The sequence below is a fragment of the Carcharodon carcharias genome, chromosome 11 (assembly GCF_017639515.1).
Source record: "Carcharodon carcharias isolate sCarCar2 chromosome 11, sCarCar2.pri, whole genome shotgun sequence".
Classification (NCBI taxonomy): domain Eukaryota; kingdom Metazoa; phylum Chordata; class Chondrichthyes; order Lamniformes; family Lamnidae; genus Carcharodon; species Carcharodon carcharias.
This window is the reverse complement of record NC_054477.1, coordinates 73,622,781-73,650,040: the sequence shown is the minus strand read 5'-3', so window position 1 is coordinate 73,650,040 and position 27,260 is coordinate 73,622,781. Positions and strand designations below refer to the sequence as shown.

The following is a 27,260-nucleotide window of genomic DNA, read 5'->3' as shown; positions in this document are numbered from 1 at the left end:
TTTCGCAAATTTGCACAGGACTAGGAGTTTTGCCACACTATATTAAGTCCCAAAAATCCACAATCCAACAGAATAGTGGAACGCACAGTGCAGACCTTAAAACACCTGCTGAAGAAGGCAAAAGCGGATGGAAGAGACCCCTACCAGCTTCTGCAGGAATACTCCATTAGAGGGCATTGGGTCATCTACAGCACAGCCCTGAGGAGAAGGCTAAGGCCTAAGCTTCCAACTGAACTTCAACTGTTATTTATACAGCCAGTGAGCTACAGTGTGCAGGACCTGCTCAAACTGAGACAGCAGAAGCAGAAACAATACTTTGATTGAGGCGCCTGACCTGAACATGGGAGAGACAGTGAGGATTCAGCATGAAGGGATCTGGAATCCTGCTGTTGTCACAGGAATCACAGGAGAACCAAGGTCTAACATACTGCAGAGTCCAAACGGACAATAGTAAGGAGAAACTGAAAATTCTTATGGAAAACAAATGAAACGCAACCCTGCTCTGAACCAGAAAGTGTAGCTGAAGGTTGAAAACCAGAATGTACCAGTGAAGCAACAGATAACCAGACAAGGCCTGAGAATCCTGAAAACTCTCTAAGGGGCGATAGTGACACTGAGCTGGAGAAGGCCCCTTGTCCTTCAAAATCATCTGTCACCATTCAGAACATCCAGCAGAAGAATTGTGAAGAAACCACTAAGATACAGAGATGAGTAAAAGACAAAACAGATGGATCAAAAGAGTGAGAAAGAACCTCTGCGTACTTGAGTTGTTTAAAAACTTTTTTTTTAAAAAAAGGAAATGTCATGATAATAGCTGATTGAGGTTGTGGAATCCAGCATTAGATAGAAACATAGAAAAGAGAAGCAGGAGTAGGTCATTGAGCACTTTGAGCCTGCTCTGCCATTCAGTATGATTATAGCTGATCCTTTACCTCAACGCCATACTCCTGCTCTCTCCCCAGATCTCCTGACGCCTTTAGAGTCTAGAAATTTATTTCCTTAAATATATTCAGTGACTTGGCCTCCTCAGCCCTCTGTGGTAGGGAATTACATAGGTTCACTGCCCTCTGAGTGAAGAAATGTCTCCTCGTCTAAGTTTTAAATGGCCTACCCCATATCCTGAGACTGTGACCCCCTTGTTCTAGACCCCCCCCCAGCCAGAGGAAACATCATCCTGCATCTAGTCTGTCCATCCGTGTCAGAATTTTATATGTTTCAATGGGAACCCCTCTCATTCTTCTAAACTCCAGTGAGTACCAGGCCGAGTCGGCCCAATCTCTCCTCTTACGACAATCCTGCCATCACAGGAATCAGTCTGGTGAACCTTTGTTGCACTCACCCTATGGCAAGTATATCCTTTCTTAGGTAAGGAGAGCAAAACTGTGCACACCGTTCCAGGTGTAGTCTCACCAAGGCCCTGCAGTAAGACACCCTTGCTCCTGTACTCAAGTCTTGCAATGAAGGCCAATGCCATTTGCCTTCTTAACTGCTTGCTGCACCTGCAAGCCTGCTTTCAGTGATTGGGTGTACAAGGACACCCAGGTCCCTTTGTACATCAACATTTTCCAATCTGTCACCATTTAAATTAAGGTCTGACAGCATATACGGAGAGGAATACAGTTAACATTTCGAGTCCGTATGACTCTTCGTCAGAATTGTTCTGATGAAGAGTCATACAGACTCAAAATGTTAACTGTATTCCTCTCCGCATATGCTGTCAGACCTGCTGAGTTTTTTCAGCTATTTTTGTTTTTGTTTCAGATTTCCAGCATCCGCAGTATTTTGCTTTTACCATTTAAATAATATTCTGCCATTCTGTTTTTCCTACCAAAGTGGATAACTTCACACTTATCCACGTTATACTGCTGTGTATTTGCCCACTCACTCAACTTGTCCTCCTCACCACTTACATTCCCACCAAGTTTCGTGTTGTCAGCAAACTTGGAAATATTACATTTGGTTCTCATCCAAATTATTGATATATATTGTGAATAACTGGGCCCAAGCACTGATCCCTGCGGTATCCCACTAGTCACTGCCTGCTATTCTGAAAAAGACCCATTTATTCCTACTTTTTGTTTCTTGCCTGATAACCAATTCTTGTCCATGCGAATATACTACCTGCAGTTCCATGTGCTTTAATTTTGCACACTAACATCTTATGTGGAGCTTTATCAAAAGCTTTCTGAAAATCCAAATACACCACATCACTGGTTCACTCTTATCTATTCTGCTAGCTATGTCCTCAAAAAACTCCAGTAGGTTTGTCAAACATGATTTCCCTTTCATAAATCTATGTTGATTTTGTCTATTCCCGTTGACATTTTCTCAGTGTCCTGTTAGCACATCCTTTATAGTAGACTCTAGCATTTTCCCTACAACTGAGGTTAGGCTAACCAGTCTGTAATTGGCTGTTTTCTCACCCCCCCCCCCCCCCCCCCCCCCCCCCCCAACCACCCCTCCTACCCATCTTTTTTTACATAGTGGGGTTACAATTACTACCCTCCAATCTGCTGGGACTGTTTCAGAATCTATAGAATTTTGGAAGATGACAGTCAATGCATCCATTATTCCCATGGCCACCTCCTTTAGTACCCTGGGATGTAGATTATGAGGCCCAGGGGATTTATCGGCTTTCAGTCCCATTAATTTTTCCAGCACTGTTTTATCAGTAATTCTAACTCCCTTCAATTCCTCCAATTCACTAGACCCTCGATTCCCTAGTACTTCTGGGAAGTTATTTGTGTCTTCCTCCGTGAAGACAGAACTAAAGTAGTTGTTCAATTGATCTGCCATTTACTTGTTCTCTATTATAAATTCTCCCGTTTTGGACAGTAAGGGACTTACATTTGTTTATACATCACTCTGTACTATATATGTGGTCACCTGACCTGGGGGGTTGAAGGTCAGTTAGCACAGGTTGGAGCCTGTCTTGATAGAGTTCAGACACCAGATATTTTTTCATGTTGGGAAAATGTGTTATCAATAAAGTTAGGTCAGCTACAATGTTGACGGCCTGTGTGCATCATTAAAACAAGAAACCAGAAACAAGACATACAGTTCATAGACACTTGAGCAAAAATAATACCGAATATGCAACAGTGTGAAATCCCTTTCCCTGAAAATATATTGTGAGGAGGTCGGAAATGAACCCATTGTGTGTTAAGACTGAGCGAACAGCTGATTCTCAGTTCTACAGTAAATAACAAACCCATCCCTAACCCCACCAGTTTTAATCATTATTTTGTTTCAGTCAGACCTAAGCGCCCTTTTTGTTAAGAATGAAGTGAACAGGGAAGGTAAAAACCATGACCATATTAGAACATCAGGTGAAGAAGAGGTATTTAGAGAAAATTTTGAGAGGATGCAAGTGAAAGAAAACAGAGATAGAAGCAAAATACTGATGATGCTGGAAGTCTGAAGAAAAACGTAGGGCCCGATCTTCTGAGCAGCAGCAATAATGGTCAGATTGCTGCTGCGCTCGGAAATTCTCCTGCTCAATGCTGCTTTACATTTCTGCCAGGATCTTCCAAACCCAGCTTTCACAAAAATGCGCAGCATCCCTCAGGGAAATCCAAGCGGAGTTCAGTAGAGTTGAGGAAGACAGGACATGCCCCTTTTTTATGGCACTAGCTGTATAAGGTAAGTTTAAATGACCAGTCATAATGTTAGAGAATGAATGAGTGAATGGCTGAATGGCTAGGTGGGCAAGTGGGTGAATGGGTAGGTGGGTAAGTAGGCAAGTGAGTAGGTGGTAAAGTGGGTATGTGAGTAGTTGGGTAAGCTGGGCAAGAGGTGAGGTGTAGGTGAATGAGTGGGTGAGTGGGTAGTTGCATTGAGGGTGGTTGAGTTGGGAGGGTAATCAGGTCAGGTCATTTCGGGGTTAGTTGGGTGGTAGTCGGGTTGAGAGGATAGTCAGGGCAGGTAGTTGGGTGGTCGCAGGGTGTAGTTGGTATGTAGACAGATCGACGGATGGGAGGATACTCAGGTTAAGGGGATAGTAGGGTCAGGAGGTTAACTAGGCTGTAGTCAGTACTGGTCTTGGGGGGTGGTGGTGGATGGGTAGTCAGGTGATCAGGGGGCTGTCAGATGAGTGGGGTGGAGCAGTTGAGTCTAGTTGGGGGGTAGTTATGTGTTCAGTGGGGCAGTAAGGTGGTCAGGGGGTGTAGTCAGATTGGGTCTGGTGGAGGCGGGGGTGCAGGGTAATTGTGTCAGAGGGTAATCAGGTGGTTTGTGGGGGTAGTTGGGTTGGATCTGAGGTGAGTGAGGGGTGGTTGGGTGGTCTGAGGTGGTGTAGGGTTGGGTCCGGGGGTGGAGTTAGGAGGTGGTTGGGTCTAGGAGGGTGTAGTTAGGAGGTAGTTGAGTGGCCTGGGTGGTAGTTAGGTTGGGTTTGGGGGATATAGTCGTGTGATTGGATGGGGGCTCAGAAGGGAAGTTTGGAAGAGATTCAGGGTAGGCGATTGGAGGTCAGTTGTGCAGTTACCCAGATGTTAGGCCAAATTTTAATCTGTCTAATGTTTCCTGGGTAACTATCCAATTAAGTCCCGTGGAAATGTCTGAAATCTCCAACTCTAGCTCAGTGTCGGAGACATTCCCGGCAGGTTCCAGGGAGCAGGGGTATTGCCATCAGAGGTTTAAATTTCTCGGGAATTTCCTATAAACTGTTTCCCATAAACAAAGTTGAAAGGGTTTGTGCGCTGGCTAGGGGTGGAGTGAGGGTTTAGGAGCATGGGAGGATGTCCTGAACAGTACTGAATCTGAACTTCCCTTCTGAGCCCCCACCCGATCACACGACTATATCCCCCAAACCCAACCTAACTACTCCCCGGCCACTCAACTACCTCCTAACTACACCCTCCTAGACCCAACCACCTCCTAACTCCATCCCCTGGACCCAACCCTACTACACCTCAGACCACCCAATCACCCCTCACTCACCTCAGATCAAACCCAACTACCCCCCCAAACCCCCTCAAACAAATAGCCGACAGTGAGAGGCCCAGCACATGCCTTCCTTGCTCTTGAACAACTTAACTTCCCACCTCATTCGCTCTGAACCCCCTGGTGGCCCAGGTACTTGTCCCATTTTGCTTCGCACATTTGAATCTCACGTCCGCACCTGCATTGGCTCATTCCACCGCAGTAACATTGCAGGTGATGATACTCTACAGCTCATGGAATCACTGCTCTAAACAGTTGGTTAATTGTTTAAATAAGCTTCTTTTAGTGATCTGCAGAGACATGTTTTATCCGATAAACTCTTATTTAAAAAGGTATTCCCTTTGCGATTTGAAAATAGTATTTCAAAAACAATTTAAATCTATTTGCTAATTAAAATTTACTATTTAAGGTGAATCAGTTGTGTGCCCGTTCTTCAGCTTGTGTCTTTCAACAGTGCAGCCATAGCTTTGCTATTATTGGCTAACTTTTGATGGGCAAAGTGCTGGGAATATACCAAAGCCTTACTGCTGAACCCTGTAAATCCAGAATCGAAGCTGGGATTTTCCAGGTCAGCAGAGCTCAGCACTTATTATCTTAACTAGTTGAGTACTTATGGATTATTTCAATTCACTGTAATACACGTTTCTCCTTCAGGAACACTTGAGTGGGAAAAAGAATTCAGAGGATTACGTTGGATATATAGCACAGAAACAGGCCATTTGATTCACCCAGTCAATACTGGTGTTGATGCTCCATCGAGCTTCTTCCCACTGTAACATTGATTCCCTTCTCCCTCAAATGCTTTTCTGCCTCTTAAATCCATCTGTACTATTTGCTTCAACCAATCCCTCTGGTAGCAAATTTCACTTCCTTACCACTCTTTGGAGAAGAAGTTTCTTCTGAATTCCTGATTTGATTTATTGGTGACTATCTTATATTGATGGCCTCTAGCTATGCTCTTCCCCACAGTGGAAACATTCTCTCTGTCCACTCTGTCAAAACCTTTCATAATTTTAAAGACGAGCCACCTTCAATCAAGAAAAGTGACCTAGCCTGTCAACCTTTCCTGATATGTATACCCACATATTTCTAATATCATCCTGGTAAATTTTCTGCTCACCTTCTCCTTTTTACAATGTGCTGATTAGAACAGCATGCAGTACTCTTAGATAAAAACAAAAAAACTGCGGATGCTGGAAATCCAAAACAAAAACAGAATTACCTGGAAAAACTCAGCAGGTCTGGCAGCATCGGCGGAGAAGAAAAGAGTTGACGTTTCGAGTCCTCATGACCCTTCGACAGAACTAGTTCAGTTCTGTCGAAGGGTCATGAGGACTCGAAACGTCAACTCTTTTCTTCTCCGCCGATGCTGCCAGACCTGCTGAGTTTTTCCAGGTAATTCTGTTTTTGCAGTACTCTTAGCTCTGGTCTAACCAAAGTTCAATACAGATTTAACATAACTTCTTTTCAATTTTAACCCTCGAGAAGTAAAACCTAGTGCTTGGTTTGTTTTTTTTTATCTAGTTAACCTGCGACACAACTTTTAATGAAATCTCTGAAATCCCCTTGTTCCTCTACCTGCCTAGACTTGCAGCTTCTGAATAACAAAGATAGTGCTATTCTTCCTACCAAAATATACTCCCTTACATTTATCTGTGTTGAACTTAATAGTTTGCCCATTCTGCAAGAAAATAATGTCCTTCTGTAATTTGTTGCAGTCCTCCAATTCAACTGGAATTAATCAGCCATTTTCTATGAATAAATCAGCTCCCCAGGAAGAGGAACAATCTTCGACTCATCAAGCGAGACCCAACCTGGACACAGCCTTAGTGATTGTGAGTTCTACGTCTATATAATTTAAAATTACTTTACAATACTTAACCTTTTAATTTACTTATCACTGGTCCCTATAAGCTACCTTATGTTGAGGTTGCTAGTACACGTTCATGAAGGTCCCAGTTAGGGTCTCCCTTTCCTCACTACCTCCCTACTTGTGCACATGTACCTGGTCTGCTTGCTGCCCAAAAGCATCTACACAACTGAAATCAAGCAGAAAGCGGAATTAAGAACAAATCCTATGACTACCTTGACTTCATTCTCTAGTTACTACTCCTGTGCAGTGTGGTACAGTACAATTTGCAAAATGAATAAGAGCATAAGAAATAAGTGCAGGAAAAGACCCTAAGGTCCCTCGAGCCTGCTTCGCCATTCAACATGATCATGGCTGATCATTGGCCTTAATGTCACTTTCCTGCCCACTTTCCATATCCATTGATTCCCTGGGAGACCAAAAATCTGCCTGGACCTAAATATATCCAACAATGGGGTAGATAATTCTAAAGACTCACAAGCCTTTGAGTGAACAATTTCTTCTCATCTCAGTCCAAAACGATCTGCTCCTTATCCTGAGACTTCAATGCATCTTCAATGCATCGCCTCCAATGCAAATATATCCTTCCTTAAACATGGAGACTAAAACTGTGTACAGTGCTCCAGTTGTAGTCCCATCAAAACCCTGTTCAATTGTAGCAAGACTTTCTTATTCATATACTCCAATCCCCTTGCAATAAAGCCATATGCCATTTGCCTTCCTAACTGCCTACTGTACCTGCATGTTAACTTTATATTCCTTGTATGAACTTTAAATATTAACATTTAGAAGTTTCATGCTTTTTAAAAAGTATTCTGCTTTTCTATTTTCACTACCAAGCTGAATCTCACACCTCTCCACATTATACTCCATCTTGTTGTCTACCCACTTAAACTATCTATATCTCTTTACAAACTTTTTGTGTCCTCCTCACAGCTTACATTTCCACTTAGCAAACCAGTGCCAACTTGAAAATGCCCCAGTGATTCTAAGTCTGTTTCCTGTCTGTTTGGCAATCCTTGCTAATATGTTTCCCCCAACTTCATGAGCCGTTATCTTGTGTATTAGCCTTTTGCTTGGCATTTTTCGACAACGTTTTGGAACTCTACATCCACTGGTTCCCCTTTGTCTACACCACTAGTTAAATCCTCAAGATAAACTCCAATCAATTTGTCACACAAGATTTTTCTTTCACAATACCATGTTGACTTTGTCTGATTATACTATGATTTTACACTGTTATGATCTCCAGCTGAGGTTACCACTGGACAAGCCTGATCCCAGGGTGGAGCCCAGTTTGATAGATCATAACTTCTATGTCTGTTTGTTTAGATATGTGGAGAGGGGCTACTGAACAGAATTACTGGAGTCAGCTAATGAACTGTTAACAAAAACATAAAACATTTAAATAAGAAAGAATGAACTCTACTACAATACTCCTTTACCCACAACTATACCTTTACAGATATATGCACATTTGTAAGGATAACACAACCTACAAAAACTATCTTATACTCATGTTCACAGTAAGTACAGTCCATATAAACCAATTGGCAACCTGTGGTCAGACACATCACATTCTGAAACCAAGTGACAGATGCCGCTCCAGACAGATGCTATGGATCTCTCCTCAGCTATATGTATCCCCGCCCCCCCACAGACACTTGTTACACCGTGAGCCAACCAGTCTCACTGACTTCCACATGAGGGTTTCCAATATCCACTTTCCAAGAACTCCCCTTGGAATCTTCTCCTGAACCGACACTTTCTCTCAGACGCCTTCTGCAAAGGTTCACCTCCAGGGTTTTGAACTCTCCTGATGTTCCTCTCCCCTGGGTCACCACATGTGTTCAAGCTTTCTTCCATGCATTCTCTATCATGGGCTTGATTGTCAACAGTACACCACTGCTTCACATACCCTTTGCATTTGGACCTTCCAACTTAAAGCCTTATATCAATTTGACTCTGCTTCCTGCAGCATGGAGCTTTAAGATTGAAGCTTGGAGACTTTTTCTGCCCCTCACTCTTAACTTCACTTAACAGGACCTTTTCCAGGTTCCTGCCCTTCCTTTGACTAGAAGGTCTGCTTGGGACTTTCTCCAGTTCCACTCACCTGGATTCTTGGGGACTTTCTTCTTTAGGTTGCGATTGGCTATTTGTCCCTTTTGCTCCAGTCTCTCTATTGCAGCTACTTTCAACCACATTTAGCTTGGAACAGGCTATCTGAGCCTTCTAGGATGCTTCTGCCTGGCAACTGTCTTCAAAACTGAACTCAAAAACTGCTGTTTCTAGTTTCTTCTGTATGTCTGTAGGAGGGGCCTGCCTCTCTGGATTTCTGTTGCAACAGCCCAGTTTTTCTACTCTTTTTTTGTTTGATTAACTTCCCTCAAAGTTGGAAACTCTCATTAGAAATGCAGGCATCTTTTAAAGTGAAACCGAAACTTAACTTGACCTTTTCTTAACACACTGATACAGAAATACAAGTCTAACTGAAACATTAAAGCTAAAACTTATTTCTAACACCCACAAACACAAATATTACTTAAACAGTCTCTATTTCATAACAATAAGTGCTTTGTTAAGAGTTCCTTCATAATAAATTCTAACATCTCCCAACAACTAATGTCTAACAGGTCTGTAGTTCCCTGTTTTCTCTCTCCTTCCTTTCTTGAATAGCAGAGTTACATTTGCTAACGTGCAATCTGTTGGGACTATCTAGAATCTTTGCAAAATCATAACGGGTGCATCCATTATCTCTGGATCTACCTCTATTAAAAGCCCAAGAATACAGTCCATCATGTCTTGAGAATTTGTCAGATTTTAGTCCTTTATGTTTCTCCAATACTTTTTCTCTGCTGACAATAATTACCTTAATTTCCCCACTCATTTTAGCTCCTACGTTACCCTGTATTTCTGGCTTGTAATTTATGTCTTCTGTGAAGACTGACACAAAATATTTGTTTAATGTCCTTGCCATTTTTTCATGCCCCACGATAATTTCCCCTATCTCTGCTTCTAAGGGACCAATATTTACTTTATGAGAAGCTACTCTTCTTTTTATATACTTGTAAGAGCTCTTACAATCTGTTTTTATATTCCTGGTTGGTTTACTTTTATATCCTACTTTTTCTTTTTTATCAACTTTTTGGTGGTTTGCACTGGTTCCTAAATCATTCTCAATCCTTAGGCTCAGTACTGTTCTTTGCCAGAGTAAAATTCCCTTTTAATCTAAACTATCCTTAACTTCCTTAGGAAGCCACACATGGATTTTTCTTGCTGCATTTTTGCTTTTCAGTGGAATATCTTTGCTAAATGCTTTGAATTGTTTCTTTTTTTTCCTGTTGTATTGTTATAGTGATTTGAAGGCACCAATAGCTAATAAGGGATTGGTAAGTATGTTGTGGGTTCATTTATTTATACTAGGCATATGAGAACAGATATACATGGATAGAAAGCTTGAAGACATCAGAACTGTGCTATGTCTTCTGAGGCAAAAGTGAAACTAAAATTGGATTACTTGACACACTTCTAATGATGTCATGCTGCTGCACCTTAAAGGCATGTTACAACATCCTCCTTTCTTACTAAAGATATTTTCCCCCCTTCCAAAGAAGAATAATTATTTACAACACTTGTTCATGTTTAGCTACAATTACAACGTGTGTAGAGCAGATGAATCTATGAGCATCTAAAGCGTCGAGGTAATTTGTTGGTACACCCAGATTTTGTAATGGTAACCTTGTCTGGAAGTTTCTTTAATTGCTCACAGTGATCTGTGGGATTGTCATTCTTGGATGTTTTTCCTTATTGCATTTGGGACCTTGTCTTTGATACAATAGGATTGTACAGTGGTTGAAGAGCTGAAACGGATCTAATTTGTCCTCAGTTATGCCTCACTGTTGCGCTTTTGTGTGTAATAACTTCATAAGACCTTGATTCTGAACAAATCCTTGTCACCTCGGCTTGTTGCCATGTAACCTCTGTGGGATCCTGGATGCAAACTTTTTGTCCCACCTGTAAACTTGGCAGTTCTGTACTCACATTTATATTGTGCATGTTGGTCATCTTCTCTTGCTGTTTTAAAAGTTGCTTTCAAGTTCCTGAGTGAGTAGATCCAAGAAAAGTAGGCAGATTGGTATAAACTGGTCTGCTAAACACGTGCTCTGCTGCCGATGGAATAGTTGCACTTAGCGGTGTCGGTCTCAGATGCAACAAATGTGTTGATATTGCTTGTTCTGCCTGCATTTCAGAATTAGGGATTTCACCATGTGAATCATTCGTTAGCTAGGCTGTTAGATCTAGGATAATGAGGAGATGAAGTAATGTGATCAATATTCCACTATTCATAGATACCCTGAAATGGTTTAGCAGTAAATTCAGGACCATCATCCATAATGGTCTCACGTGTTTGTGGTCATGCTGAATTGAATCAGGCCATCCTGTGATGATGGTTTTCTATAGTTCTGTAATGTAGAATCTCTTGCTGTTTCTTCTTGTAGCTGCTGGCATTTGCTTTGTGCAAAACGTTCCAGACAAATTGATGGACTTGCATTCTCCTGCAAGTGTAATGTTGCAGCTCGTTTGAAACTGCCAACTTTGTCAAAACCTTCTGTATATTTTGATGTTAGGTCATGAATTGAGGTAACAGGAGTAGCTTCTGAGGCTGATCTGCCATGTAGGGTCTCACTGACTCTATGGATTGTCATTAGTATGAGGTCACGGCATGCTTGTAGACAAGCAGTCACTGGGCCTTTAGTTTCCATGATGTAGAACATCTGTGACATCCAGAAGGATTGATTGTACTTGCACTCCAGGAATATGGAACCTGCACATGGAATTAGTGGACAGGATTTTTCAGTCGGTGTGTGGGACCGGGCCCGACACGCTGCTGTGTAAAATAACGCGCCATGACGTTGGGCTTGCATCCCGGTGTCATCGCATTGAGTTACGAATTTTCGTTCGGCGGGCGTGCACCAGAGTCGGCTGCGGCCCTGCCAATATGTAAGTGGCCTATTAAAGTAGAGTAGTACTGTACAAGTATTATTCGTCAAGAAGTAAGGTTTCTAGCTAACATAAATAAGGCCCCGAGCTAGCATATTTTTTAAGGGAGTAACTAGCTTAATCGAGAGGGATGTCATGGCAGAAGATCTCAGACCCGTGATATGCTCCTCCTGCAGGATGTGGGAAAAGAGGGATACTTCCAGCATCCCTGTTGATCATGTGTGCGGAAGTTGTGTCCAAATGCAGCTTCTAGTTAACCGGATTTCGGAGCTGGAGCTGCGGGTGGACTCATTTTGGAGCATCCGCAATGCTGAGCAAGTCATGGATAGTACGTTTAGTGAGGTGGTCACACTGCAGGTGAAGATTACACAGGCAGAAAGGGAATGGGTGACCATCAGGAACAATAAAAGACTCAGGAAGGTAGTGCAGGAGTCCCCTGTGGTCATCTGCCTCTCTAACAGATATACCGCTTTAGATACTGTTGGGGGGGATGGCCTCTCAGGGGAAAGTGGCAACAGCCAAGTTCACGGCACCATGGGTGGCTCTGCTGCTCAGAGGGGTGGGAGGAAAACAAGTGGCAGGGCTATAGTGATAGGGGATTCAATAGTTAGGGGCACAGACAGACACTTCTGTGTCCGCAAACGTGAATTCTGGATGGTATGTTGTCTCCCTGGTGCCAGGGCCCGAGATGTCATGGAGCAGCTGCAGGACATTCTGGGGAGGGAAGGTAAGCAGCCAGTGGTCGTGGTACACATTGGTACCAACAACATAGGTAAACTAAGGGATGAAGACCTGCAAACTCAGTACAGGGAGTTAGGAGATAAATTAAAATGCAGGACCTCAAATGTAGTAATCTCAGGATTACTCCCAGTTCCACGTGCTAGCGAGAACAGGAATAAGAGGTTAGACCAAATGAGCAGGTGGCTGGAGAGATGGTGTAGCTGGGAGGGATTCAGATTCTTGAAGTATTGGGACCAGTTCTAGGGAAGGTGGGACCTGCACAAACCGAACGGGCTGCATCCAGGCAGAGCTGGGACCAGTGTCCTTGCGGGGGCTTTTGCTAGTTCTGCTGGGGAGTATTTAAACTAGTGTGGCAGGGGGATGGGATCCCAGGAGTAGGATCAGATAGGTCAGAGTCAGATCAGAAAAATGGAGGTAGAACATTAGCTAGGGACGTTGTGATAGGCATGGACTTACAGGAGAAGCAAAGTTTACAAAGTGTCCAGCATGGGAAATTGATGGGGTTAAGCTGTTTATACTTTAAAGCGAGGAGTATTACAAACTAGGTAGATGAGTTAAGGGCACAGGTAGACACATGGCAGCAGGATGTCATTGCTATAACGGAGACCTGGCTAAAGGAGGGACAAAACTGGCAGCTTAATATCCCTGGTTATAGAGTCTTTAGACACGATAGAGTAGGAGATAAAAAAGGAGGGGCGGGGGTAGCACTAATGGTTAAAGAATCAATTCCAGTTGTGAGAAGGAATGATATACTAAATGGGTCAACAAACGAGGCTTTATGGATTGAGCTTAGAAATAAGAAAGGGGCAGTCACACTACTGGGAGTATACTACAGACCCCCAAATAGTGAAAGGGAGATAGAAGAACAAATATTAGGCAAATTTCTGCTTGTAAGAACAAGAGGGCAATAATAGTAAGAGACTTCAACTATCCTAATATCAACTGGGATTCAAATGATACAAGGGGCACTGAGGGAGAAAAATTCATGCAGTGTGTCCAGGAAATTTTTTTCAACCAATTAGTGACAAACCCAACGAGAGGAGATGCAATTCTTAATCTAGTCTTGGGGAACAAAGAAGGGCAAGTGGGTGAATTGACAGTTGGCGACCATATTGGGGACAGTGATCACAATTCAGTTAGATTTAGCATTACCATGGAAAAGGACAGAGATAAGGCAGGAGTAAAAGTCTTGAACTGGGGGAAGGCAAATTTTGTAGAAATGTGAAGGGACTTGGCTGATATGGAGGATAAAACAGTGGAAAACCAGTGGGAAGCACTAAAAAGCGAGATCCTAATTGTACAAAGTAGACATGTCCCCTACAAAAATAAGAGTGGTACTGCCAAATCTAGACCTCCCTGGTTGTCTAGAGGATTACAGGGGAAGATCAAACAGAAAAAGAAAGCGTATGATAGGCACAAAGAACTAAGCACTGCAGACAGCCTAGACGAATATAGGAAGTGCAGGGATGAAGTAAAAAAGGAAATAAGGAAATCATAGAGAGGACATGAAGAAAGATTTAGCAAGTCAAGTTAAAGATAACCCAAAGATGTTTTACCAAAACATTAATGCTAAAAGGTTAGTTAAGGAAAAAGTGGGACCTATCAGAGATGAAGATGGAAACTTTATGTGTAGATGCAGAGGCTGTGGGAAGGGTTTTGAATGAATATTTTGTCTCCGTGTTTACAAAGGAAAGGGAGGATGTAGATATAGTAGTCCAGGAGGAACACTGCGAGATATTGGAGGGGATAGTCATAAAGAGAGAGGAAGTACTCGAAGGGTTGAAATCCTTGAAAGTTGATAAGTCCCCAGGGCCAGATGGATTGTTTCTGAGCTGCTGAAGGAAGTCAGGGAGGAGATAGCAGATGCTCTGAGGATGATTTTCCAATCTTCACTAGATACAGGGGAGGTACTGGCGGACTGGAGAAATGCAAACTTAATTCCATTGTTTAAAAAGGGATGAAAGGAAATGCAAACAATTATAGGCCAGTTAGTCTTACATCGGTGGTGAGCAAATTAGCAGAATCAATCCTGAGAGATAGGATTAACTGTCACGTGGAAAGGCATGGACTAGTGAGGGATGGTCAGCATGGATTTATTAAAGGAAGGTCTTGCCTCACAAATTTGATTGAATTCTTTGAGGAAGTGACAAGAAGGGTTGATGAAGGTAGTGCAGTGGATGTTGTGTACATGGATTTTAGCAAGGCATTTGACAAGGTCCCACATTGCAGATTGGTCAGGAAAGTAAAAGCCTATGGGATTCAGGGTAATGTGGCAAACTGGATAAAAGGTTGGTTTTGTAACAGGAAACAAAGAGTAATGGTCGATGGATGCCCTTGCGAATGGAAAGTTGTCTCAAGTGGTGTTCCACAGGGCTCGGTGTTGGGACCCTTGCTGTTTGTGTTATATATTAATGATTTGGACATGAACGTGGGGGGCACGATTGGGAAATTTGCAGATGACACAAAGATTGGCTGAGTAGTGGATACTGTAGAGGATAGCCGTAATCTCCAAAATGATATAGATGGGTTGGTGGAGTGGGTGGTAAAGTGGCAGATGGATTTTAACATAGAAAAGTGTGAGGTCATACACTTAGGGAGGTCAAGCAGTTACAGCGATTACAAAATAAATGGGAATATACTAAGAGGGGTAGATGAGTGAGAGATCTTGGCGTACAAGTACACAGGTCCCTGAAGGCAGCAGTTCAAGTAGACAAGGTTGTAAAGAAGGCATATGGAATGCTCTCCTTCATTGGCAGAGGTATAGAATATAAAAGTAAGGATATAATGTTGGAATTGTATAAAACACTGGTGAGGCCACAACTGGAGTATTGTGTGCACTTCTGGTCACCACATTACAGGAAGGATGTAATAGCTCTGGAGAGAGTGCAAAGACGGTTTACAAGAATGTTTCCAGGGTTAGAAAAGCATAGCTATGAGGAGAGATTGGATAGGTTGGGGTTATTTTCCTTAGAACAAAGAAGGCTGAGAGGTAACTTGATTGAGGTGTAGAAAATTATGAGGGGAATAGATAGGGTGGACAGGATAAAATTATTTCCCTTGATAGAGAATTCTAGAACCAGGGGACATAGATTCAAGATAATTGGCTGAAGGTATAGGGGAGACATGAGGAAGAAATTTTTTATGCAGAGGGTAGTGGGTGTCTAGAATTTGCTGCCCAAGTTGGTGGTAGAGGCAGAAACTTTAAACCCTTTTAAAAAGTACTTGGATCTGCACCTAAAGTGCTGTAAGCTGCAGGGCTATGAGCTGGGTGCTGGAAGGTGGGATTAGAAAAGGCACCTGGGTTCCTCGGACTGGCATGGACAAGATGGACTGAATGGCCTCCTGTGCTGTAACTTTTCTATGGTTCTCTGGTTCTAAGGCCATTGAGGAACTGATTAAGGTAATTGTAAATGCTGTCTGGCCAACCTTATGGTTGGCGGGCTGGCGAAAAGTGGCCTTCGTGTTTTTTTAGGAAACCTCATCCATGAGTGGGATGAGGTTTCCTTAAGCTTTTATTAAATAAATGAAACATTTTTCATAAATATGAAAACATGTCCCATCTCATGTGACACAGTCACACGAGGAGACATGTTTAAATACATTTTTAAACCTTTTATTTAATCATTCCAAAAGCCCTTCAGTCTCCCTGAGGCAACTCTGTACCTTAGGGAGATTGAATCGCTTTTTCGCGAGCATGTGCAAAAGAGCACTGGCCCCGACTCTCCTTCCTCACCCCGCCCACACAGGTAGCGAGCACTACTCTTCGCGTCTTATGCTGGCAGGCCTTAATTGGCCCACCCATGTTAAATGGCAGCGCGGAGCCGAGCGCTGGCGGCGATCAGCACCACGACTGTCCCCGCCCGCTCCCGCCAAGCCCGCCTGCCGGCTGAAAAATTCAGGCCAGTGAACTGTTGTATGCCGAAAGTATCACAGCAGTAGGCTTCACCGCGGTCTTCCATGTCTGTGGGATACATGATTTTAGAATTTGCAAGGGTGGTATGTTAGCACTTGCCCCTGTGTCAGTCATGGCCAATAACAAGTAGTTTCCAATTTTCTTAGGGCAGATAATTCAAATTTTGGCAAACACTTTGGATGATATGTTTTCCACGAGATTGATGAAACAAGTGACCACCACTCTTTGTCTCATCATGCACATTGTCTTTTTCAGGTTCATCAGCCACCTCATATATATGTTTCTGACGGGATACCGGAATGTCAGTCTTCCTGCTTGAAAGTACCTGTTGTGTAGGTTCTGTTTGGATCGATGCACGGCTCTTCGTATCTGCATCAGTCTTTGCTCTAGTGCACTGCTGCTGCCAATATCCCTTTCTGCCACATGCCTTGCAGAATTGCTGGAAAGCTGAGCACTTCCTTGGTGCACGCAAAAGGCTACACCTTCCACATGTCTTGCTATGTTCAGTTGTTCTAGTGAGTGCATCAACAGTTGGTGTCATACTTAGGACCTGTAAGCTTCGTTGATCTGCGTGGATCACTTTGTACATATGTCCATCCATGTGTAGCTCTTCGATGCTATATGTTTTGGGTCTGTCTGGCAGATCTTTCTGGAATTCTTCCAGGGGAGTGGATGTGATCACTTAACTCAATAATTCTGTCTGCTATCTCTGTGTTTAAAAAAAAACACAGAACGTACCTTTTCTCTGCATCTGATAAAGAAGTGGTCTACAGATTCTGTAGACTATTGTCAAAATGACATGAACTCTAGTCAATCAATACAGAAGTTTAACTTGATTCTGAACTGGTCTTCCAATGTGGTCCTTACCTTTTGTGGTTGCTTTAGCTCTTCTGCTGTTAATCCTAACATATTCACTTTCATTCCCAATTATTAGGTAAATTTTTTTGGCTTGCTTGTCTGTTTCAGACACATCTGAGTCAAGAAACCATAGCTCTGTACGCAGTTCAAACATTTTGAATTCAGATATTAGGTCAGCTGCATCCCAATTCAAAGTGGGAAATTTTGTGGACATTCTGACAATATCACTTTGACCTTCTTTCTCTTATATCACCTGGGATGCATGTTGCTGTCGCTTTTCAGAAATTCCGCCCATTATCATAGTAATCTTCTCTAGCCCGATTTAATGATGGTTTTATTTGTTTTTTTTTTGGTTGACTCTCATGTGCTTACTATCAATCTGGCCCGCACCCCAGTCACTCGCCTCTCCCAATTGGGCAAACCTGTTGCTGCTCCTCTCTCTGTGCTGTGCCACTCACTGAACTGAAAGGCTATGCACTACAATCTCACCACAAGGGATCCGCCTGCTTACCAGCTCTTTATTTGAACACTATCTCTGCATGGTGCCTTCAAAGCTTTTCTGTGCAGTCAGAATGTTGCAGTTTCAACACTCTGGGACACTGTGAACGTATTGTGGTCTGACCAAAATTTTGAAGGACTTCTCATGCCATGTAGCATGATCTAAAATAGTTCACCATGATATACCTGTACTCAAATCTTGCTGCCATGCTGTTTGACCACTGCTGAATATCGTGTTGTGTGGTTATAGTGTAAGAGGTTAGGTAAACACATTGTGTACTAATTTATTGAACTAGGAATTGTTACGACCGATGCAGTTGGTAAAGCGGAGTTATTTAAAAATCCCAGAGGGATGCTTTAAACAATTGTCATAATCAATAATTTTAAGTGTTATGTTTGAGATCCAACTCTAAACTCAGGAATCAGACCACTAGTTCTCAAGGTTTTACGTTAAACTAAATGAAACATTTTATTAATTTACACAGGTTAAAATATATGTACACATAACTACAAATTACTACAGTCATAACTTTTAACAATTTCCCAAACTAATCTCCATTAAGGCAACAATAACCCATAGACTTAACCAAAACACCAGGCAAAGCATTTTCACCTTATGAATTCAAAATGAGGTTCCCTTCACTGTAGAGCCAGTTGGACCAGTTGGAGGCTTGCAGCTGCCTTTTGATCTTACATTGCCTCTGCCTGCACACCCAAAAAACTTCTGAAGTTATACCCACCAGCCCCATTGAATGTTAATTCTCATTGTATCAACCACCTCTCTGAACTTCACCTTTTAACAATGAAACCCCTTTCATAATACCAATTTTATTAGTAATATAAACATATTGCTTAGTCGCTGTTAGAAAGGTGACAATTTTCACCCCACTTCTTGAAAGCTGTATTCAAAAAATGCAAATACATGCTATCTCTGTTTACATCTCAAACTAATACATCAAAGCACCCAGACTCAAAAATAAAAATACCAGGAAAAATTCAGCAGGTCTGACAGCATCTGCAGAGAGGAACACAGTTAACGTTTCGGTCCATATGACTCTTCAACAGAACTAAGTAAAAATAGAAAAGAGGTGAAGTATAAGCTGGTTTAAGGCAAGGGGTGAGAGCTGGATAGAGGGCCAGTGATAGGTGGAGATAGCCAAAAGATGTCATAGACAAAAGGACAAAGAGGTGTTGAAGGTGGTGATATTATCTAAGGAATGTGCTAATTAAGGGTAGAAAGCAGGACAAGCAAGGTACAGATAGTGGGGGTGGGGTGGGGTGAAGGGAAGGGATCGAAATAGGCTAAAAGGTAGAAATAAAACAATGGATGGAAATACATTTAAAAATAATGGAAATGGAGGAGAGAGTTCATGATCTAAAATTGTTGAATTCAATATTCAGTCCGGAAGGCTGTAAAGTGCCTAGTCGGAAGATAAGGTGCTGTTCCTCCAGTTTGCGTTGAGCTTCACTGGAACAATGTGGAACAATGCAGCAGGCCAAGGACGGACATGTGGGCATGAGAGCAGGGTGGAGTGTTGAAATGGGAAGCAACAGGGAGGTCTGGGTCATGCTTACGGACAGACTGAAGGTGTTCTGCAAAGTAGACCCGGTCTGCGTTTGGTCTCTCCAATGTAGAGGAAACCACATTGGGAGCAACGAATGCAGTAGACTAAGTTGAGGGAAGTGCAAGTGAAATGCTGCTTCACTGAAAGGAGTGTTTGGGCCGTTGGATGGTGAGGAGAGGGCAAGTAAAGGGGCAGGTGTTGCACCTTCTGCGGTTGCATGGGAAGGTGCCATGGGAGGGGGTTGAGGTGTAGGGGGTGATGGAGGAGTGGACCAGGGTGTAGAACTGACAGAAAGTAGAACTGAGTAAACATGGAACATTAGTTTTTACTCAGGTCAATGTTTTTGCAAAATCAACAAAGACAGGAATTTTGAATGTTGAATCTTAGAGAAGTGTGATTCAAATTAATGAAACTATACAACTTTAATGACCCTACAGAGTGTATGTGAGTTAGAAAATTAAGTAGGAACCTATTTCATGTGACCCTGTGTAAATTGGACAAAACATCATCTTATAGCCAGGCTTTTAGTCCAGCCTAAAGCCGAGTTGCGAAGGTGAAATTCTATCCAATTTACCCTTGCCTGAAGATTCATTTTCATTATTCTGCATTGTTGGTAATAGCAATAGAGGAAAAAAAGAGCTTGCATTTACTTATATGAGGTCTTGGAATTCAAATCACCTGGATCTCGTACCAGCTTGGGCAAGTTAATGAAGCCTTTCTGCTCGGGGAACAGTATGTCAATTGCCCATGGGAAAGAAGGAATAAGTCAAGTGGGAGCAGCCCTCTTCCAGGTGGCTAGCCTCCCAAATTACTGGACCTCTTTTATGGTACGCAATAGCCATCAGGCTAATAACCTCAACAATGATCCCATTTGATATATATATCACAAAAGAAAATGTTCCAATATCCAAGTAGTCTCATACCATCAAAACAGCTGGCTGCAGGCTAGCCCTTCATATTATGGTTATAAAACCAGCACCATGACAATTAGACAAGCAGTGGGATACATTCAGTGAACTATTTGGTGCAACACAAGACTAGAACATACTCTTAAAAGGCAAATACCTCACCTGTGTGGTTAGGCAACAAGGGCAACTGATGAGCTAAGCTACAATGTCGATTTAAAAGAAGAGACTTACACAAATTGGAAGGAAAGTGGAAATCCAGCAGGCTTACAGCAGAAGAGTTGTAAAAAGTGACGAAGCGGCACAAAAACAATATTAAGAGCTGCAAAAATGAACACAAGAGACTTGCAATTGTATTAAGGCTAATAGTAATACTTTTTATGAATATATTTAAGAGAAAGAGAGTGATTTTGGGAATCCCATTAAAGAAAGACACATACTACGCTGCAATCAATAACTTGCTAAATGAATACTTTGTATCTACCTTCACAGTAGAGGATGAGTAAAAATACCATTGGTACAGGGTACTTTAAAAACAAATCAAGGGGTGGAGTTTATTGAAGTTAATCTGTTTAAAACATTGTAATGGTAAAAATAAGAAGACTTAAGATACCTCCAGGACCTAATGGTTTCCACACTAGTGTATTAAATGAAGTAGGTTATGGAATTGGAGTTGCATTAGTTTTTCCAAAGCAGTATAGATTCAGGAATGTGACTGCAAAACTATCTAAGAAGGGTGAGGAAGTGAAGCCAGGGACAGAATTTAACATTTGCTGCAAAGGGTCTATTCACTGGCTGGCGAACCGATGGCAACCCCACCACAGCCATTTCTCTAAACCCCATTGGGATTAAATTCCAGTCAGGCAGTCTTCTGGTGTTGGAGTTCTCGGCTCCTACAGGGCAAATTTCCCGCAGGAGTTACTCCTGCAGGGTGGATGTTCTGCCCCGAGAGCTGCTGGCTAATCAGGAGCCACTGCTGGTACTTCAGTAGGCTTGAAGATCATGGTCGTTATGCTGGAATGCAGGTAAGTGGGTGTGATCACCATGGCCATTCCAGGGAAGCCCTGGTGAGGCTGGGAGAGAGGAGCTGATGTTAAGGGCAGTGGGGGTATCTTCCCATGGGTCCTGCTTTGTCATCAGCTGGTCCCTTTGTTGGACACAGGGTGCCCAGGAAGGAGGTGCCCCTACCCCAACATAGGCTTCAGGTGTGCCTGCTAGTGTTTACCACTTAATGTGGCCCCCACCTGGGATGTGGTCTTTATGTGGCCTCTTAAGGGCCTCAATTAGCTCTGGTAACGCTGTTCTCTAATATTCCCACCCCACACTTAATGGATTTCCAAGAGGCAACAGGCCTTCCACCCCAAGCCCCATTATAGCATCTCCCTGCCACCCTGCCTCGCAGCTGTGGGAGCAGTAAATTCCAGCCCAAGTAATTGCAGACTTGTCAGTCTAGCATCAGTAGTGGGGAAGATATTATATTTTGTCATCAGGGACAGAATGGCTGAACACTTGGATACATTTGTGCTGATCAAAAGATCCTCATGGATTTGCAAAGAGCAAGTCATGTTTGGCTAATCCGGTGCACCTTTGAGCTCTCTGCTCTTTGTTTCCTAACTTTCAAACAGTTTCTTTTGTCATCCCAAGGTTTACTGCAACACCATGCACTTTAAGTTTTGCTATCAATTTGTCATGCAAGACCTTATCAATTGCTTTCTTGAAGTTCATGTAGGTCAACATCCATAGATGCTTCCCTATCCATCATTTTAGTGACCTCTTCAAAAGGATGTTGTAAAGGGACAGGCACTTTAAATGAGTGGGCAAACTCAATGTGGTAAAATGTAAATTCATCCAGTTTGGATTTAAGAGAGAAGAATTGGATTATTTACTAAATGGTGAGAAACCAGAAAGTGTGGAGTACGGAAGATTTGAGTGCCTGTCTGTACATAAGAAAATGGCTCATGGAATGTTGATCTTTATTGCATTGTTTTTACAGCACAAAAACAGACCGTTTGGTGCAACATGTCTACATGAGCCTCCTCCTACCTTCATCCCTTATCAACATATCTTTCTATTCCTTGCTCCCTTATGTAATTGTCAACTTTCCTTTCAATTCATCTATTTATTCACCTCCTCTACATCATGTTGTAGCAAGTTCCACATTTGCATCCCTTTCTGAGTAGAGACGTTTCTCCTGAAATCCTTATTGGATTGTTGGAAGGATTAAAACCGCTTCTAACTCCTGGGTGGCTATGGTACTTACACCTACTAACCTCCCACTGGACCCCCTGACTATCACACTGACCACAGACCTTACCCTCCAAACTCCCGACTTACCCTGAGCCCTGCGATCACCCTCCCGTCCACTGACTACATTCCGAGACCATAAGCCCCCGAGCTACCTCCTGAACCCCCTCACCCCCGACTACTCCTACACCTGACTATACCCCCCCACACCCCCCCCCACCGGCTATCCTTCCGACACCTCCCCCACCACCCAACTAACTCAAAACCCCTCGACACTCCTCTTACTACCCACCACCCCGAATACATGCTTACCCCCATGAACCCCAACCTGACCAACCGAACCTCCAATGACCAAATGAGCCCCCCAACACCAATCATCCCATCCATGACCAACCTATCTACCCCCCATGGCTACCCTACCCTGACTCCCGACCACCCTAACCCCCAGTCAGTCAGAGGCCAGCAGCTCTCCAGATCTTTGGACCAGAGGCTGGGGTTGGGGACTGGGGGTTGGCAGGTCATGGGGTGAGGGCAACCTAAGGCTAGTAAAACTTTTAGCTAGGGGGCCTCCCTGGGGCTACTTAAGGAGGGACCCCCCTTTGTCCACCACCAGCCTGCACAGGCTATTCTGCCGGGCTGGCTGCTTGGTGTGGGCCCCCCATTGCTGGTTAAATTCTGGTGGTGGTGGGATGAGGTTCTTAAGTGGGCATTAATTGATTCTCAATTACAGTTGTAGAGAGAACGTTTGGTTTCTTGGGTACTGGGTAAGAAAGGAATCCAGTAGTCATGACAAAATCTGAATTTCCCTTTCCTCACTCACTGCCCCTTTTTGCCAGTTTGCCTGAGGGGTGGGGTGGAGGTGTAGCTGAAGTCGCCTCTGTTTATTATTCTATGTCTTTTACTCATTTTATAGATTTGCCTACTTACTATTTATTCCACCACTTCAATTTTACTGCTCTGTACCCCTGTGAATGTGATCAGTGCCTCTTTTCATTTCCTATAGACATTATGTTATCTCTAACTAGTACAACTGTATAGCTTTCTTTCTTCTTTCAGAATTCTTTCTGAATATGTTTTAGAACATAAGAACAAGAAGCAGGAGTAGGCAATTCAGCCCCTTGAGTCTGCCCTGCCATTCATTACGATCATGGCTGATTTCATTTCGGCCTCAACTCCAATTTCCCGCCCTCTCCCCATAACCTTTCAACCCATTACTAATTAAAAAGTCTATTTCCTCCTTTAATCTTAAATATTTAAAGCCTTTTTTTTGCATTCCATGCACCCTGGTATTACTTTCTAATATTCTCTCCTGGTTCCCACATCCCTGCTGAGTTAGCTTAAACCCTGCCCAACAGCACTAACAAAACAACCCGCAAGTAACTCAGTCCCAGCTCTGTTCAGATGCAACCCATCCAGCTTGTACAGGTGCATCTCCGCCAGAGCCAGTCCCAGTGTCCCAGAAATCTAAAGCCCTCCCTCCTGCACCATTTTTCCAGCTACGCATTCATCTGTCATGTTTTCCTATTTCTGTACTCATTTGCACGTGGCGCTGGGAGAAATCTGGGGATTACTACCTTAGAGGTCCTGCTTGCTAATTTTCTACCATCTCTCTAAATTCCGATTGCAGGACCACATCCCCCTTCCTACCTATGTCATTAGTATCAGTGTGGACCACGACTTCTGGCTGTTCGCCCTCCTCCACAAGAATGTTCTGCAGCCATTCTGTGACATCCTTAACCCTAGCACCAGGGAGGCAACGAACCATCCTGGAGTCACGTTAACGGCCTCAGAAACGCCTAACTAATTTGTCCCATATGAAGCTTTTAAAACTGGGCACAATAGATCTTTATTAGGTAAGGTAGAAAGAATTATGGCTGTTGATCCATGTTCTAACTGACTGATGGAACAGACTTTAGGGGCCTGCTTCTGTATCTATGTTCTGGTTTGTTTGTATATGTCTGAGTGAGCGAATGAGAAACAAAAGTAATAGGGAGGGACCATTCCCTCCCCAGTTCCCTGGTCCCCTCCTCAATCACCCAGACAACCCTTCCCCTTCCCAAGGCAACTTTCCATGGAAGCAAAAGAGATACAACACCTGTGCTTTTACATTAAGGTCCTTGTCATTGGCCAAGCCCAATTCCTCTTTACAAGTGAAACAGCAATTTATGTGTACTTTTTTTTATTTTTTATACTGTATATTCACTGCTCACAATGCAGTCTGCACTAAACTGGGGAGATTGGGTGATGGCTTTCTGGAACAGTTCCATTCAGTCCGCTAGTGTGTCCCTGAGTTTCTAGTGGCCTGTAGTTTTAATTCTCCATCCTGCCCCCTATCTGTCCTTTCTGTCCTCGGCATCATGCAGTGTTCCAAGGCAAATTTGATTTTTTGATTAGGTAATTTACAGCCTTTTGGACTCAGCAGTGAGTTCAACAATTTCAGATTGTAAGCTCTGCCCCTATTTTGTTAGCTTTTGCATTGCTGGTTTTAGATCTACTGTCTTGTTCTCTTTATTTGCTTTCAGATGAAGCTGTTCATCATTCTGCCATTCACACCTCCTCTAACCATATCTTTTGTTCTTTACTTGTCCCATTACCACTTCCTTTGATCTTGAACCACTAACCTCTTGTCATTTAATCTCTCCTGTCTTCCACCCTATAGACTCTTTGTTCTTTTTCCCACCCACCCGCTATTTCACTTGCTTAAAATCTATTACATCTCTTAACTTTTCCCAGTTCTAATGCAAGGCCACCAACCTCAAACATTGGGCCAGACTTTTGTGCGTTCTTACTTGTGCTGGGTTCTACATGGGTATCTTTCTATGTTACACTATTTATCCATGTCATTAGTGCCTGAACAGGTATATGTATGAGATTGATCGGCTCCACAGATTTCTTTCTTCCCTGTTTGCTAATGGTCACTACTCTAATCATTGCAATGTGATGGTGTGATCACCATCCTGAATATCTGCTCCAGAAAAGTTTCTCCCTCCCAAATGACCAGATGGTTCTCAAGCTGTGCAATTTGACTCTTAACTGCCCTTTCAAATGACCTCACAAGCCATTCAGGTGTGTAAAACTGCTGCAGAAATGTTAATTAAGAATAAAATTGAATGGATCACCTAGGCTTCAGAAATGATGAATACACACCTTGCCCAGTTGACTCTGCAAATTCCTCCTCAACAACATCTGGAGATTTGAGCCAAAATTGGGAGATCTTTACAAGGACCAGTCAAGCAGCAGCCTCATATAGTCGCACTCATCAAATCATAACCTATAGCTAAAATCCCAGATTTCGCCATCACCATATCTTGATATTTTACATCCCATCAGCAGGCAGAACCTCCAGAGGTGGTGTCACATTGGAATACAATCTGTCCTCAACATTAACTCTGGACTCCATGAAGTCTCATGGCATCAGGACAAACATGGGCATGAAAACCTCCTGCTGATTGTCACCTGTCAACCTTGCAGCCAATGAATCAGTGCTCTTCAAAATTGAATACCACTTGGAAGAAGCATTGAAGGAAGTAAGAACACGGAATGTACTCTGGGTGGGGGATTTCAATGCCCATCACCAAGGGTGGCTCAGTAGCTCTACTACTGACTGATTTGAATGAGTCCTGGTGGCTGTATCTGCCAGACAAGGCCTGCTACGCGTGATGAGACACAATGGGGGACAAACCTACTTAAGCTCATCCTCACCAATCTATCTGTCACAGATGCAGCTGTCCATGACAGTATTGATAGGACTGACCACAGCACAATCCATGTGGAGACACAACCTCATCATCACACTGAGGATACTCTGCATCGTGTCATTTGACATTACCACTGTGCTAAATGTTAGACTCCGAACAAATCTAGCAGCTCAAAATTGGGCATCATTAAAAAGATGTTGTGGGCCATCAGCATTAGCAGAACTGTATTCAACGAAAACCTGAAATCTCATGTCCTGGCGTATCCCTAACTCTACCATTACCATAGAGCCAGGGGACCAACATTAGTTCAATGAGGAGTGTGGGAACGCATGCCAGGAGCAGCACCAGGCATACTTAACCTGGTGAAGCTACAATGCAGGACTATATGTATCTAAACAATGGAATAAACGGACCTAAGCAATCCCACAATCAATGGATCAGATCTAAGCTCTTCAGTCTTGCCACATCCAGTCGTGAGTGTTGGTGGATAATTAAATAACTAACAGGAGAAGGAGGCTCCAAAAACCCCTCCCCAATGTTGGGGGTGTCCAGCACTTCAGCGCAAAATACAAGGCTGAAGCATTTGCAGTCATCTTCAGCTAGAAGTGCTGAGTGGATGGTCCATCTTGGCCTTCTCCTGAGGGCCTAATTATCATACATGTTATTCTTCATACAATTCAGTTCACTTTATGTGGTGGATAGAAACAGCTGCAGGCAATGATACAGCAAAGATGATGGGTCCTGACAACATCCTGTCAGTAGTACTGACACCATCCAGGACAAAGCATCTCGCAAGATTGATTGGCACCCCCATCCATCACCTTTAACTTTCACTTCCTCCACACAGGTGCACTGTGACTGCAATGCATAGCATTTACAAGATGCGCTTCAGGAACTTAACAAGGCTTCTTCGATGGTGCTTTCAAAATTTGGGAACCTTACTGCTTAGAAGAACAAGAGCGACAGGCTGAAGGGAAACCACCACCCGCACATTTCTATCAAGTCTCACACCATCATGACTTGGAA

General features: G+C 43.1%; 1 protein-coding gene across 3 annotated transcripts in view; it reads left to right on the top strand.

Annotated features, from left to right (window-relative positions):
• Positions 1-27,260, top strand: part of LOC121284420 (transmembrane protein 182-like) — a 91,974-nt gene that overhangs the window by 5,262 nt on the left and 59,452 nt on the right. For 2 of the 3 annotated variants that reach the window (XM_041199871.1, XM_041199869.1), the window contains exon 2: positions 6,660-6,776. The exons of the other annotated variant lie outside the window; for it this stretch is intronic. In XM_041199871.1, coding sequence (XP_041055805.1) covers positions 6,660-6,776 — 117 coding nt within the window. The remainder of the gene's footprint in view (positions 1-6,659; positions 6,777-27,260) is intronic. 3 annotated transcript variants of the gene reach the window in all.